Genomic DNA, 15803 nt, shown 5'->3' with positions numbered 1-15803 from the left:
GAAAATCGTGCACAGGTAGGATCTATAGGCCTGGCCGGTGATCAGGGCCAATCAGGGTCTTCCAGCTGCTGGCTGGGGCTTTCCTTCCCTGGCTGCCGGCTTCTGGCCAGGGCCTTCCTTCATTCTGTGCCACCCCCTGGTGGTCAGAGCATGTCATAGCAAGCAATTAAACTCCCGGTCTCCCAGTCGAACTCCTGAGGGGACACTTTGCATATTAGCCTTTTATATATATACTAGAGGCCCAGTGCATGATTAAATCATGCACATGTAGGGTCCCCTACACGCTTTTGCTTTCGATCACGGGGGAGCTGGGTGCCTGTCCGCTGGTGCACCAGGCCTTTCAGAAGTCTCCAGCATGGTGGAGGCTTCTGAAAGGCCTGGTGCCGGAGCGGACAGGCACCCAGCTCCCCTGCTTTTGATGGTCCACGGCGGGACGTGAGCTCGCTGCCCCAGAGGCCCCTTCTGTGCCACAGCACAGCCATGGCACAGACGCCGGCCCAATCGGCCACCCCGGCTACCCCGAGTCCCGCCCCCCCGCGCCTCCTGGCCAATCGTGGGCATAGCGAAGGTACGGTCAATTTGCATATTTGTCTATTATTAGGTAGGATATAGATATGCATAGCCCAAGGACACGGGCAATAGGGTGGTGAAGACCAGGAGGGAGGGACTGGGAGAAGGGGTACTAAGGGAGCAAAATGGGAGATATCTGTAATACTATCAACAATAAAAAAATATTTTTAAAGGGGAAAAAAGAGAATTCTCCCAAATTATAATAAACTTTTCTTTTTCTGTTAGTATCTAAAATTAATGGTTAAGCTCTTATACTTTTAACTCGAACATAATGAAAATCAGAGACCTAGTGGCATTCCAGTTGCTCTCAAAACCCAGTAGCTAAAGAATCTCCCCCTTGCTCCTGGACAGTAGCCTCGGCCTCACATCTCAGACTTAAATTGAGGGTCACCTCTTCACCTCTAATATAGTACCTGAAACCCCAGACTGAGATACTGTAGCGCTTGATCCCTGTCACCTTAACTGCAGTTTGCAGCTCCCTTCCCAGGTAAGGGAAATCATAAAGAGGAAGCTAAACTACTGTTAGGGTCGCCAAAGGAGGAACACACAAGGCCAAAGTGGTAAGGGAGTATAAATTTATTAGGTCATCTGGATACCAGATGGTCTGAGCCCCAAAATGGCGCCAGCAAGCAAAGATGGGTAGTGAGAGGTTTTAAAGGACTCTGGGCAGGCCTTTTCTGGGTGGAGAATTCTCTGTGCAGGTCCAGATGCTGGGAAAGTCCAGAGGGGAGAGATAATGGTCTTAGCAAGTGGAATATAGTCTAAGCGAGTGGAATGTCCTTGTGAAGTGGCCTAAAGGTCCGTTCTGGCGGGGGGGGTGGGGGTGGGGGGCGGGGGGTGTCGATTGAATTTATGATCAGCCCTAACAACTACATTGTATTATGCTAAGCAAAATAAGCTAGTCAGAGAAAGATAAGTATCACATGATCTCACTCATAATGGAATCTAATGAACAAAATAAACTGATGAACAAAATAGATCCAGAGACATGAACCATGGAACAGATTGAGGAATTTCAGAGGGAAGGCCAGTCTGGGAAGGTGGTGATGGTAGTAGGGGGAAGGGATTAACCGGGAAACATATGAATAGCCCATGGTGAAAGCCTGGGAGGGGTAGGTGCCAGATGGAGGGGGTCAATGGTGAAAACAAAGGGGACATTTGTAATAGTATCAACAATAAAGACAAATGTTTTAAAAAGCTACATTGAAAAGCTGAATCACCAACAGTGAATTTATTAAAAGGTTATGCAGTTATGTAGTGCTTGTATCCATCATCTCCATGGGGAAAGTTTAGCAACAATGGTGCCAAGAAGAGGAAGATGCATTTAAGTACGCAGCAAAAGGTGAAATTGATAAAGACAAAATGGAACTTTAAGGAACATAATCGGGCGAGTCCATGGGAAGAGCTAGGGTTATGGAAGTTCTCGCACTGTCATTGGGAGAACCCTACAGAAAGAACTGTTTATATAATAAAGTTCTACGGTTCTAACTTCCCCTTCCCTTCCCTTCCCTTCCTTCAATAAATACCCCTGCATCTTCGCATGCAGGCCACATGGCTTGCCATATCTGCATGCACCGGGTTGCAATCGTTTCTTCTCCCTCCACCCCTAATAAATTTTTAGTGATGAAACATCTAGTGATGTTACTTTTTAGTCTACAACTGTTTTTCATGTAAGACGTGTGAGAGGCGTGGGCTAGGGAAGAAAATAAACCACCGCAGGGGTCCTCGGCCACAGCCGCACCTCCCAGGTCAAACGCCTAGCTCTCCAGCACCTCCGCAAGCGGGAAGCGGCGATTCCCGGGTCGGTGCCAACCTCCGAGGCCCCGCCCCTTACGTCGGTCGCGGAGACCGAGCGAGCGTGCGTGTGCACGTTTTACGTGTGCGCGCGCGCGCGCACGAAGCGACGGCCGTCTGCACTGCGCTCGGGCGGGTGTCTGAGGTAAGGGTGGGCGGGGTCACAGGGGGCCGGCCTCGCGCGCTCCGACCCGGCCGCTCGGGCCTCCGGGGGGCGCTCCAGGACGATTCCCTGTCGGAGGAGCTCAGCCTGCGGGGTCCCCGCAGCAGCTTCGGGCGGGCGGGTCGGCCTCCTCCCCTTTGCAGAAGCCTCCAAATCCATCACCTTTTGTGCCCTTTCCTCAGAAGGAAAAGCACCTCCGTCCTTGGCATCCCTGACTGGGGCCTCAGGGTGCCCGGTCCCCAGCAGCCTGGCACTCCGCCGGCTCCCGGTGCGCCCTCCGAGGAGTTGTTCCGACCGTGGGTGTCCGTTCTTGCAGTTTGGTAAGTTACCTTCCAGTGGAAAGAGAAACCTTTCCGGGCTGTTAGGGGGCGCGCGGGTGAATGAAAGACTATAAATAGCGCCTTGACCACCGAGGAACAGCGGGCGGCCAAGTCTGCTCCTCTCAGAGCCCAGCGAACCCCCAACGCCTCAGAGTGGGGGCGTCTCTGGGGAAATACAGGATGCGCGCTGACTTCTGCTGGTAGCAAAAGTTGAGGTTGAATTAACCCCGAGTTTTGTGAGTTTGGACGGGCGGGTTGTTCTCATTTAGAAGTTCTCATCTGCAGGAAATCTGCGTGTGGCGTCAGGTGAACCCTTGGTCTAGATTCACTAATGGTTAAGATGTGTCTCGCTTGTCATTCTTGATATTATAGATACTTGTGATGATGAGCCAGTTAGTGGTAAATTGCAGACATTCACTTCACCCCTTAAACATGCAGCTCCTAAGAACGAGGGCTGTCTCCTTCCCAAAACGGAACAAAACTCCATTGTCCACCCACGAAAATCAAATTTCTCCGCTTTCCCAGAAGTATCTATAGGAGCGGTCGGGTTTTTTTGAGCTAGCATCGATCCAAACAAGATTCACACATTGCATTTTGTTTTTTCAATGTCTTTATTACGCCCAAAACATTTCCCTGCGTTTCTTAAAATTTAATTTTGATTGTTGAAGATTCCAGGAGAGTTATACAGGGGTTGTCTAAAGTAGGCTTACAGTTGTCAGTGGCATCCTTTTGAGTTAATAAAGCTATTGTAATAATCATAACATTCATGTCTCTTTCCCTACTGAAACTATAAACCTATTTTTGCCAACCCCTGTATTGTAAGATGTTTGCGTTCTGACACAATGCTGTTTTCCTGTGGTTTTAACTTGTCTGCCTCTTGGAATTCTTGTGAAGTACATGTTGGGTCTAGAGCAGTATTCTGTAATACAAATACAATGCAAGGTATAAACGTAATTTTAAAAAAATTTTATAAGCCAAATTAGAAAAATTAAAAATACATGAGACTTTATTTTCAATCATTTATTTAACCCAGCATACCCAATTATCAATAGAAAAGTATTAATTAAATTAATAACTAATGTAGTCAATATAAAATTATTAATAGAACTTTTATTTATTTTTAAATATGTTTTTATTGATTTTAGAGAGAGAGAGGAAGGGAGAGGGATAGAGAGATAGAAACATCGATGAGAGAGAAACCTCGGTGGGCTGCCTCCTGCACGCCCCCTCCTGGGGATCAAGCCCAAAACCCAGGCATGTGCCCTGACTGGGAATCCAACCTGTGACCTCTTGGTTGGTGGCCTCTTGGTTGGTGGGTGGATGCTTAACCAGCAGGGCTAATAGAGCTTTTAAGAACTTTTACTTCTTTTCTACTAACTGATTGAAATCTAGCGTGTATTTTACATTTACAGCACATCTCATGTGGATGCTAAATTTTCATTGGAAATTCTTAATCTGTATTTAGATTTTATAAAATTTACTGTTGAAAAAAGCAGATTTACAAACTCAGATTGTTCCAGACATACTGAAAAGTTTTTTAGTAACTGAATTAATGTTATTTCTAAACTGAATTAAAAGTGAATAAAGTTAAAAATTCAGTTCCTCGATTGCATTAGCTAGCCTATGGCTATCAAGTTGTACTGCACAGGTTTAGAGACTTGAAAGTTTCCTAGGTGATATGTACTTCATCACATTGGGAGACATTTAAATGCAAGTTGTCCCGCTGTTTATTAGTAATGCTAAGCCACATTTTTCTCTGTGGTAATCCATGGGTGACACTTTGTTCCCCAAAGCCTTTTACCCAATGGTTTTAGCATCAGTTGTTGATTTTTGCCTTAACCTGTTTTACTAGGGTTTTTTTTTTTAACCTATTTTTATATTAGGGGATACAAATTTTTTTTTCAAATTCTGTCATTCCTTCTTCATTCTTTAGCTGGCAGTCTGTGAATAGGAGCTTTCCTTCCAACACTCCCTTCTATACATTTTTCTTTTCTAGTATCACAACATATTCTAGGACTTTTCTTTCATTTACTACTAGAGGCCCAGTGCACAAAATTGTGCACTGAGGGGGGTGGGTATCCCTCAGCCCAGCCTGCACCCTCTCCAATCTGGGACCCCTCAGGGGATATCCGACTGCCGGTTTAGGGATCGGGCCTAAACCGGCAGTCAGACATCCCTCTCACAATCTGGGACTACTGGCTCCCAACCGCCTGCCTGCCTGCCTGCCAGCCTGATCACCTCCTAACCACTCCCCTGCCAGCCTGATCAACGCCTAACTGCTCCCCTGCCAACCTGATCACCCCCAACTGCCCTCCCCTGCTGACCCAGTAACCCCCAACTGCTTTCCCCTGCCAGCCCAGTCACCCCGAACTGCCCTCCCCTGCAGGCCTGGTTGCCCCCAACTGCCCTCCCCTGCAGGCCTGGTCGTCTCCAATCGCCCTCCCCTGCCAGCCTGGTCACCCCTAACTGCCCTTCCCTTGCCAGCCATCTTATGATGGCCATCTTTGACCACATGGGGGCAGCCATATTTGACCACATGGGGGTGGCCATCTTGTGCAACAGCATGAGGGTCAATTTGTATATTACCTCTTTATTATATAGGCTATTATAGTCAATAATTGCCATCTAAGGAATCTCACCTGATGTACGTCTGGTCAATTGGACTGCTGTAACAAAAATGTGGTAGATTGGGTGGCTTAAAACAACAAGTTTCTCAGCATTCTAGAGGCTGGGAAAACCAAGATCAAGGCGTCAGCAGATTAGTGGTTAACTTTGTGGTTAATAGATGGGTGTTTTCTCGTAGTGTCATCACATGGCAGAAGGGACAAGGGAGCTCTCTGGGATCTCTTTTATAAGGGCAGTAATCCCACGAATCATGACCTCAAAGACCCCACCTCAAAATATCATCACACTGGAGATTAGGTTTCAATATATGAATTGGGGAGGAGGGTTGAGACACACACATTTAACATTTAATCACACACATCTAACCTTTGGTGTTTAGGTTTTTAATGGGGGTCTATAATGTAGGCATGCAGCACCTGCATGACTGACTTTAGCCACTCAGAATTCAAAATTATACATTGTCCAGAGCCTCAGATCTTTATGACAGAATAATATGTATTCAAACCCTAGCTCACCACTTTCTAATTGGTCATCTTGGGCTAATTACTACTCCTGTCTGAATAAGATTGCCTCAACTATTCAATGGTGGTAATCGGATGAGTTATCAAATGTTTCTGGCACACATTGGGTACTCTGTAAATGGCAATTATTTATATTCAGATGGTGTACTATGGAGTTTTTAATGGCTTTCACATATATAATTTCATTTTCTGCTTGATGACAGATGAGTAATGCCTGCTGCCTAAAGATTGAAGGTATGAGGCAAGACTTCCCATTACTACTTAATCAAGAGGAATTGAGTTTGAAACATACTCTCTTAAAGTGACTTTGGGAACAAGAAGTGTTCAGGCAGGTTCCTCTGTCAGACTCACAGGATGCTGGCCATTGATCTTTCTCCTTGTGGTAAGTCCTTGTGATGTTCCTTTCAGAGATCTTACTCTTGCCCATGAACAGTTGTCTTGTGCAGGGTCTAAGCAGTCCTGCTTCTAGGCTTTCTAGGAGCAGGGGATTAAGCAGATAAGAATGCCTAAATTCTGGGATTTGAGAAGGATGGGTGTGTATGTATCTATATAATAAAAGCCTAAGCGACTGTTACGGCAGAATGACCGGTCGCTATGCCGCACACTGACCAGCAGGGGGCACACGCTCAATGCAGGAGCTGCCCCCTGGTGGTCAGTGTGCTCCCACAGGGGGAGCGCTGCTCAGCCAGAAGCCAGGCTCACGGCTAGTGAGCACATCAGTGATGGCAGGAGCCTCTCCCACCTCTGCAGCAGTGCTAAGGACCCATCGGGGCGGGCCTAAGCCTGCAGGCGGATATGCCCTGCAGGGTCCCAGACTGTGAGAGAGTGCAGGCCGGGCTGAGGGACCGCCCCCTCCAGTGCATGAATGTCATGCACCAGGCCTCTAGTATTTTTATAAGAGAGGTTCTGCTTAATTGATGAGTTTTATCATTGTTGGCAAACAACTCTACCTCCCTGGATTTTAATTTCTTTTTCTGTAAAATGGGATTATTAAATTCTTCCTCTTATTTATTAACTCCAAAACTGCTTTTCTGATTTCAGATGAGATGGGCTGCTTGGGCATTTTATGGGAGCTGTATGTGTATGTGTATGTGTATGTGTATGTGTATGTGTATGTGTATGTGTATGTCTATCCGTCCATCCGAATGTGTATGTGTGGGTCCATCCATTTAGAATTAGTGTGAAATGGTGCTTCCAGGCTTATGAGTATGGAAACTAGGCAGCCTAAGTTCGTTTGTTTGTTTTTATATTTTTACTGATTTTTTTAGAGAGAGAGGAAGGGAGAGGGATAGAAGATAGAAACATTGATGAGAGAGAAACATCAATCAGGGGGCAGCCTAAGTTTTCAGATTTCATTTCTTCTCAAGGTTGTCTTTTTTCAGACTTTTTCTGTCTTCATGAAGAGAAGTCCCAGGGGGAAAAGATTATCACTGGATGTCTGACACATTATTCTCAGGTAAATAGGAAATGTATTCCTTTATTAAAACACATACTTCTTCCTACTAGGTAGGCATGTTTCCTTCTAGTGGAATGGAGCTTCTTCTTTTTTTAATATATTTTTATTGATTTCAGGGAGGAAGAATGAGGGGGAGAGAGATAGAAATATCAATGATGAGAGAATCATTGATTGACTGCCTACTGCACACCCCCTGCTAGGGATCAAGCCTGCAACCTGAGCATGTGCCCTTGACTGGAATCAAATCCAGGACCCTTCAGTCCACAGGCCAACACTCTACCCATTGAGCCAAACCAGCTAGGGCTGGAATGGAGGCTTCTTAATACAAATAGGACCTGCTTAGGGACTGAGTCCCCAGTTTAATTTTCTCAGGTCTTAGGGCCTCTCATGTGGTTGACAGATTACATAGGGAAATGATACTGTTATTCCAGTATTTACTAGTTCAGTCTGATTCTCATCTATGCTGATTATGTGTTCTAATTCAGTTATGATACACAGTGAGAGAGTGGACATGCCTATTCAGAATTTGTGATTCTGAGGACACACAAAGGAAATATTGATTCATTTACCTGTATTTAGTATGTCTGTAATGTATGTTCAGGACTATGCTAACTCCTGTCAATAGAGAAAAATAAGACCAGAAGGGGTCACAGTCTAGTCATGGGAGATAATTACATCCATTCAGGTAAAAGAAATGCTCTTAAAGCTGTGTGAGATTGCTAGTGAATATGTTCAAGTAGAGAGAAGGGGCATGAGGACCATTGAGTCATGGGGGAGATGATGATGGAAGAACATGGAACCCTGTCAGGCATTGTAGTCCCACATTCCGCATGGTTCGGGATTCGGGCTCTTGAAGAGGGGCTGCACGCAAATGAAAGAGACGAGACTAGAAATAATAATTTGGAAATATTGGGGGACCCGGCAGGAGCCCAACTCAAGAGGAAGGACTCCCGTTGGGCTCAGGCCTTGCCATCCTTTTATTCAATTTGGGATACACCTATAGCCCTTAGGCAGGCAATTTCCAGTAACAGAGTATCTTATCAATAAGGATTTACATGACTATCTAGTAGGGAAGTTGCTTCAGCTACCATTGTCTGGACTAAACAGTGGCTGTACAGCCCTGACCTTTGCCAGGACTCAAGGGTCACCAGCTTTTCAGGTTCCTGGTCCACACCTCTCTGCTAGTGAAGACAATAGGCGGTTTCCCACAAGGCATAGGGTCTCCTTCTTTCTCCAGTGAATATTGATCTAGGCCTGTGGTCTGCAAACTACGGCTCGTGAGCCACATGTGGCTCTTTGGCCCCTTGAGTGTGGCTCTTCCACAAAATACCACGGCCTGGGCGAGTCTATTTTGAAGAAGTGGCGTTAGAAGAAGTTTAAGTTTAAAAAATTTGGCTCTCAAAAGAAATTTCAATCGTTGTACTGTTGATCTGGCTCTGTTGACTAATGAGTTTGTTGACCACTGATCTAGGCAATTGCCTGATGCTAGAACGTTTGTGACAGTGACCTTTGAGGATGTAGCTGTGGAATTCAACCAGGAGGAATGGACTTTGCTACGTAGTTTAGCCTCGGAGAAACCTATACAGAGATGTGGTGCTGGGGAACTACGAGAATCTGGTTGCAGTAGGTAGGAATGGTACCATTTCTTCATTTAATTTTTTTCTGGAACAAATATTTCTTAAGTGATTCTATTACAGGCACTCTACTGATTAATGGGAATGCCCTGGTAGACAGAGAAGACATTGTTTCTGCTTTTATAGACTCTCAAGCGGCTTTCTCATGAAAATGAAGATCTGTTCATTGTACTAGCTTTATTTTCTCTATGGATAAAAGGCTTAAGACCTCAAAAATGTATATACAAGTTTGAGCCTGGATTTAGGGTAAATACCAGCAACTCTTTTTAAGTGTATTGAGAGAGAGAGTATGTGTTTTCTTTTGAAAGTTTTAGTTTCATTTGTAAGTTTACTGGTGTGGTAGAGTTACATGAAAATTTTGTTGTTTCTCAAGTTATACCCAACAATATTTGATATCCCTGAAGAGCAGAATCTTGGCCCATGATTTATGAAAGTATTTGATATCCCTTTCCATATTCTTAACATGAAGGATCTTTCAGTGAGAGGAAGACATCAACTATGCACACCTGGTCTGATCTTTCAGGTGGAACAAAGAGAAATGCAGAAGACAGTGGGAAAAGTTCTCCAAAGTGGGGAAAAGGCATATGTGATTCTTTTTTTTTTATCTTTATTGTTAAAAGTATTACATATATCCCCATTTTTCCCCTATTGACCTCTTCTAGCCCACCCCCAACCCCTGCCCCAGACCTTCACCACCCTATTGTCTGTGTCCATGGGTGATGCATATATGCATACAAGTTCTTTGATTGATCTCTTCACATTCACACACCCTCCCCTGCCTTCCCTCTAAAATTTGACAGTCTGTTCCATCCTTCTGTGTCTCTGAATCTGTTTTGTTCATCAATTTATTTTGTTAACTGGATTCCACTTTTGAGTGAGATCATATGATACTTATCTTTCTCTGACTGGCTTATTTCACTTAGCATAATACTCTCCAGGTCCATGCAGGCTGTTGCAAATGGTAAGAGTTCTTACTTTTTTACACCTGCGTAGTATTCCATTGTGTAAATGTACCACAACTTTTTTATCCACTCATCTGTAGATGGACATTTAGGCTGTTTCCAAATCGTATCTATTGTAAATTGGGCTGCTATGAACATAGGGGTACAAATATACTTTCTGATTGGTGTTTCTGGTCTTAGGATATATTCCTATAAGCGAGGTCTCTGGGTCAAATGGGAGTTCCATATTTAATTTTTTGAGGAAACTCCATACTGTTTTCCACAGTGGCTGCACCGGTCTGCATTCCCACCAACATGTACTAGGGTTCCATTTTTCCCACATCTTCGCTAACACTTGTCATTTGTTGATTTGTTGATGATAGCCATTCTGACAGGTGTGAGGTGCTATCTCATTGTCATTTTAATTTGCATCTCTTGGATGATCAGTGACTGAACATTTTTTCATATGTCTCTTGGCCATCCGTATGTCCTCTTTTGGAAAGTGTCAATTTAGGTCCTTTGTCCATTTTTTTTTATTGGATTGTTTGTCTTTCTTTTGTTAAGTTGTATGAATTCCCTATATATTTTGGAAATTAACCCCTTATCGGATATATCATTGGCAAATATGTTCTCCCATGTTCTCTTTTCATTTTGTTGATGGTTTCTTTTTCTGTGCAGAAGCTTTTTATTTTTATGCAGTCCCATTTGTTTATTTTCTCCTTAATTTCCTTTGCCCTAGGAGATGTGTCGGTAAACATAATGCTACTAGAGATGTCTGAGATTTTGCTGCCTATGGTTTCTTCTAAGATTTTTATGGTTTCACGGCTTATATTTAAGTCTTTTATCCATTTTGAATTTATTCTTGTGTATGGTATAAGTTGGTGGTCTAGTTTCATTTTTTTGCATGTACCTGTCCAATTTTCCAAATACCGTTTATTGAAGAGACCGTCTTTATTCCATCGTATGCTCTTACCTCCTTTGTCAAATATTAATTGAGCAAACACCTAATTATTGCCTTGTAAATTGTATAAGATATTATTGCCTCTACTAAAAATTAGTAATAGGCAATCATAGGTAACCAAGTATATTGAAGTATAGTGTAAATAGCCAGAATCTTCATAAGTGTGTCCAATCCCTGGATGATTTGGAGTCAATTGGAATTCTCTTTTTGAGTAGCAGAACTAACTTTTAAAACCTCTGAGTCTGGTGTTTTCTCTTTGGGTAGTGAGTTATTTGGGGCTGGAGACACCTGGAGCCTCTCTGAGAGGGTCAGCACAGTCCAGATTATTTAATTTTTTACATTTTTATTATGGTAAAAAATATATAACATAAAATTTGCCAGTATAACCATTTTAAAACATACAATTCAATGGCATTAATTATATTCACAATATCAAGTAACCATCACCATCTAGTTCATTTTTTAAATTATTTTAGGGCTTATTCAGTTTATATAGAGAGAGCAGCGATTTTCAACCAGTGTACCCCAAGAATTTTTTTTAATCCTCACCCAAGGATTTTTTTTCCCACTGATTTTCAGACAGAGTGGAATGAAGGGAGGGAAGGGTGGGGAGAGAGAAAGAAACATCGATGTGAGAGACACATCAATTGGTTGCCTCCCACATGCACCCTGAGAATATTTTTTCCCATTGGTTTCCAGACAGAATGGAAGGGAGGGAGGAAGTGGGAGAGAGAGAGAGAAAAACAGACATGAGAGAGACACATTGATTGGTTGCCTCCTGCTCTCACCCCCCACCATGGCCGGGATTGAACCCATAAGCCAGGTATGTGCCCATACCAGGAAATGGAACCCATTCAGTCCCCAAGGCAACACTCTAAATACTGAGCAAAATTGGCCAAGGCAAGATCCTTTTTGAGGCCTGGATAATGTTTACGTTTTGTCTGTGCTCAGACATGATTACAGAGTGGCTTTGTCTGCTGTTGCTGTTGTTAAATTCTTTATACTGAACATAACCGGATGTCAGGGGCTACTTTTCTCTTTACCAATATCATGTACCCTTTGTGTTCAGTTCACTCCAAATGTCTCAAAATGTGTTTTTACAATTGGTGTTATTGGAATCAAGATTTAAGGTACACACGTTGCAGTGAGTGCTTATGTGTCTTTATCAGTAACAGTTCTCCTGTCCTCTTTCTACCCCAAAATGGGTTGGCTAATTGTTTCCTCAGATGTCATTTAACATGTCCCTGGGTTTCTCCTCTTCCCCTTTTTCATAAACTATTAATTAGGTTAAAGGATTTGTCAGATTGTGTGTTTTGGGGGCAAAAATATTCTATAGTTGTTGCTGTTTCTTGTTGCATCATGTCGGAATTCACAGGATATCCAGATGCCTCTTTTGTGATGTTAAGATTTATCAGTTGATTCTGGAGTCTTAAATTATCCCCTAGTTAATAAGATCTTTATTAATTGCAAAAGGGAAATGGGGTAACCCCATCAATCTTTGAGAGGCTCCTTGATTTCTGGTATAAGATGTTCCAGGATCATCGTGAACATCTCCTGTTTTACACTGGACTCAGCTATTTCCCAAATAAGTCCTGGTTTCTTTAATAGGCAAATGGCATTTAGAAGCATTTTGCCACTAGAGGGCCTCATTGCTCTTGAGTTGTTACTGACTCTAGGCATTTTTTTGTGGTTCAGTTTAGGAAAAAGTTTAAAAAGAAAGAAAAATAATAAATATTAACTATATTCCCAATTCCTAATTGTTCTTGGATAGGGAGATAAAATCTTAAGAGCAAACTGTGTGTATGTATATGTGCCTGTGTGTGTGGTTAGTCTGAAGCTAGTGTGAGGAAGTTGCAGGTCTATAACAGTTGACTGTCTATCTGTCAGGCCTAGACTCTCATGGCTTCTTTTTCTCTAGCTCTGCTTGCTCAGACCTCTGCCAGGTGAGGAGGGAGACACAGAAAGGGAAGAATGGGTGCAGGATTGCTGACATCTTGGTCACAGGTATGTGGGAAATTATACTCTTTCAAAAAACACATTGCTGTTCCCAAAGGACACATCTCTTGCCCATGACCCACAACTTCCCAGTCCTACTGGGCCGGCCTCAGGCTTCCCCAGTTCTCTGGGCTTCTTAGAATGGGAGAGCAAATGCCTTAGGAAAGGCTTCTATTACTACAACATTTGTTAATTTTTTTTTTCAGATAGCCCTCCAGGTTGAGTATGTTTTATATACTGTGGGGTGCTATGAAGGAAAAGAGAGATTTTTCACTAGAGGAAACATTTGTTCATTTTCCAAATATGTTTTCTCAACCTTTTGTACACTCAAGCTGTACTAGATCTTGAATAAGTTTGGAAGAGTCTTCAGAATCTAAGTGTGGAAATATCAAGTCAACTGTGTGTTAGAAAAGCTGGTCAAACCATGAGCTTGAATGAGATGGTCCAGGGAGTGAGAGTGAGAGAGGAGAGTTCCAAGAACTGAGTTCTGGGGCAGACAATCAAAGGCTTCCAAAGCATGCCTGAGCTTCCTATGCACTGAGTATCCTTCCCCAGTGCTGGAAGCCTCTCACCATTCTCCTGGTTCAGTGGATGAAGAATGGTTGGCTAAGGCAGAATGTGTGTGATGTTTCAGGACTTGGTGACCTTTGAGGAAGTGGCAGTGGACTTCTCCCAGGAGGAGTGGGCACTACTGAACTCTGCTCAGAAAATCCTGTACAGAGATGTGATGATGGAGAACTTTAGGAACCTGGCCTCTGTGGGTAAGGTTGCCCTCATTTATTCATCTCTTCATGCAGCAAATAGTTTATCATATATCGTGTTCCAGGATCTGTGAAAAGAATAACAAGCCCTGGCAAGTAGGGCTCAGTTGCTTGAGTGTCCTCTCATGCACCAAAGGTTGCCAGTTTGATTCCTGGGTTTTAGGTTTGATCCCTGATAGGAAGCAGCTGATCAATGTTTCACTTTCACATTGATGTTTCTCTCTCTCTCCCTCTCTCTTCCTCTCTCTAAAACTCAATAAAGAAAAATATTTTTTAAAATAAGAAAAGAATAACAATATGTGGCAAACCCCAAATGGGTGGTTCCTGCCCTTATGGGGCAGTCTCATGGCTTCATTTTCTCTGTCATTAAAAGATTTAGGTAATTTGCATTGTATATCTGATCTTGGCCTTGGATTTCAAGGGTCAGTCCCATGAGGGACATGGAATGTGGTGTTTGTTTTGGGGCCCTGTGAAAGATCTCTGATCTGATCTGTTTTGCTGCTCCTAAAGTTGCACTTGCCACTTCAGACCAGAGTATTGGAATCAGTTTTATGGAAATATTTCTTGCCTTATTCACAGTGCCCCAAAATCACGTCTTTTCCACTAGCAGGGTATCATCTCTGCAAATACAGTCTGATCATTGAGGTGGAGCAGGAAGAACTGAGGCCAGGGAAGAGAAGAATTCTCCAAGGGGCCTGTTCAGGTGAGCCCCAAGCAGAGGGGAGTCATTGTGTGGAGCAGCCATAAAACTGGGAGGGGTGATGCATTTGGGAATGTCAATGTGGGAAAAGGACGCTGAAGCCATTTTGTGGGCTTTCCTTCTTTCAACATATTTCCACTCATTCCTGTTCTGATTTGGTCTCAAAGAAAGACTTTTAATTCCTCTTTCTTTAAAAAAAAAAATACCTTTTTATTTATTTCAGAGAGGAAGGGAAAGGGAGAGAGAGATAGGAACTAATGATGATGAGAAAGAATCATTGGTCAGCTGCCTTCTGCACACCCCACACTGGGGATTGAGCCCACAACACAGGCATATGCCCTGAGAATCTTGACCTCCTGGTTCATAGGTCCACACTCAACCATTGAGCCATGCCGGCTGGGCTTAATTCCTCTTTCAATTTCACATTTCCTTGAATAATTTCTGTTCAGTTCTCCCTACTTTGATTTCCAGGTAATACGCTCTCTTGTTGTCTCAAACCTCCAGAATCCTTTCTAAGTAAAATACCTCCCATTTCTATTGCTTGTTCCTGTCAGTTACTCTGGCCATTGGTTTCATCTTCTCTTTCACATTTTTCTTTCTATATTTAGTGTTATTATTTGAAAACAAATCCATAGAGTACCTACCTTCTTTTTTCTTTCATCCCTACTTTTTCTCCCAATAGTTATAAAAATTTCCCTCCTTCAGTTTCAGGCTGGGCTACTCAACTTAAATCAAAACATGCAATTCCTATGCAGAATGTTCCAGGGGAAAAAACTTCTAATGGCATAAAAATGGTAAGACCTACTAGGGATGGCTTTTTATATTATGAAAAGTCTGTGAATTTCAGTAAATTAAAACAGCAGCAGCACCCATACAAGGAGAGACAGTTGAAGCAAGTGACAAAGAGCTGTCTCAGCAAAGACTTTATGAATCTCACAGAATTTGAGAAATCTCCAATCCTACCTCAATACTTCCTGCCTCACAGTAAGCAACTTCAAAGAGAATACCAAAGAACAAACATTTACTTAAATGTGATTTGTTTTTAAGTATTGAATACATAATTCATTAATTCCTTACAATTGCAGAAACTCTGTAATTAAGATGCCCTTTGATTAGAATGAATACAGTGAGCCTTGGGAAGCATTCAGCTCATTCAAATTGAAGGAATTACTAGGGCAAAAATTGTACATATGCCATAGAATTGGTAACAATGTGGCAGAATCCACATGGAAACGAATTCTCATAAGTGTAATAAAAGTAAGAAAGCTTTAGGTCACCTCTTATTCCTTATTCAACAGGCACCAACTCACCCTGGTGAGAAACCTTTGGAATTTGGTCACTGTGGAAAATTCTTCAGAAAGA

The 15803-nt window shown here is 42.9% G+C and overlaps 2 protein-coding genes across 2 annotated transcripts in view; one reads left to right on the top strand and one right to left on the bottom strand.

Moving 5' to 3' along the window:
• LOC307098912 (olfactory receptor 7E24-like) overlaps positions 1 to 15803 on the bottom strand; it is a gene marked incomplete at its 3' end in the record, with an annotated part of 280559 nt that overhangs the window by 252351 nt on the left and 12405 nt on the right. The gene's annotated exons all lie outside the window — the stretch shown is intronic.
• LOC307100250 (zinc finger protein 177-like) lies at positions 2551 to 15487 on the top strand (the record flags this gene model as incomplete). Its single annotated transcript, XM_079772637.1, has 8 exons — positions 2551 to 2847; positions 6197 to 6375; positions 7376 to 7449; positions 8953 to 9076; positions 12904 to 12989; positions 13615 to 13741; positions 14349 to 14444; positions 15147 to 15487. Exons 5-8 carry the CDS (start codon positions 12957 to 12959, stop codon positions 15485 to 15487), a joined length of 597 nt encoding a protein of 198 aa, XP_079628763.1. The 5' UTR covers positions 2551 to 2847; positions 6197 to 6375; positions 7376 to 7449; positions 8953 to 9076; positions 12904 to 12956.

This window comes from Cnephaeus nilssonii (assembly GCF_951640355.1).
Source record: "Cnephaeus nilssonii genome assembly, chromosome: 5".
Classification (NCBI taxonomy): domain Eukaryota; kingdom Metazoa; phylum Chordata; class Mammalia; order Chiroptera; family Vespertilionidae; genus Cnephaeus; species Cnephaeus nilssonii.
Note: the sequence above shows the minus strand (reverse complement) of the source record. Positions and strands in the feature narration are given on the sequence as shown.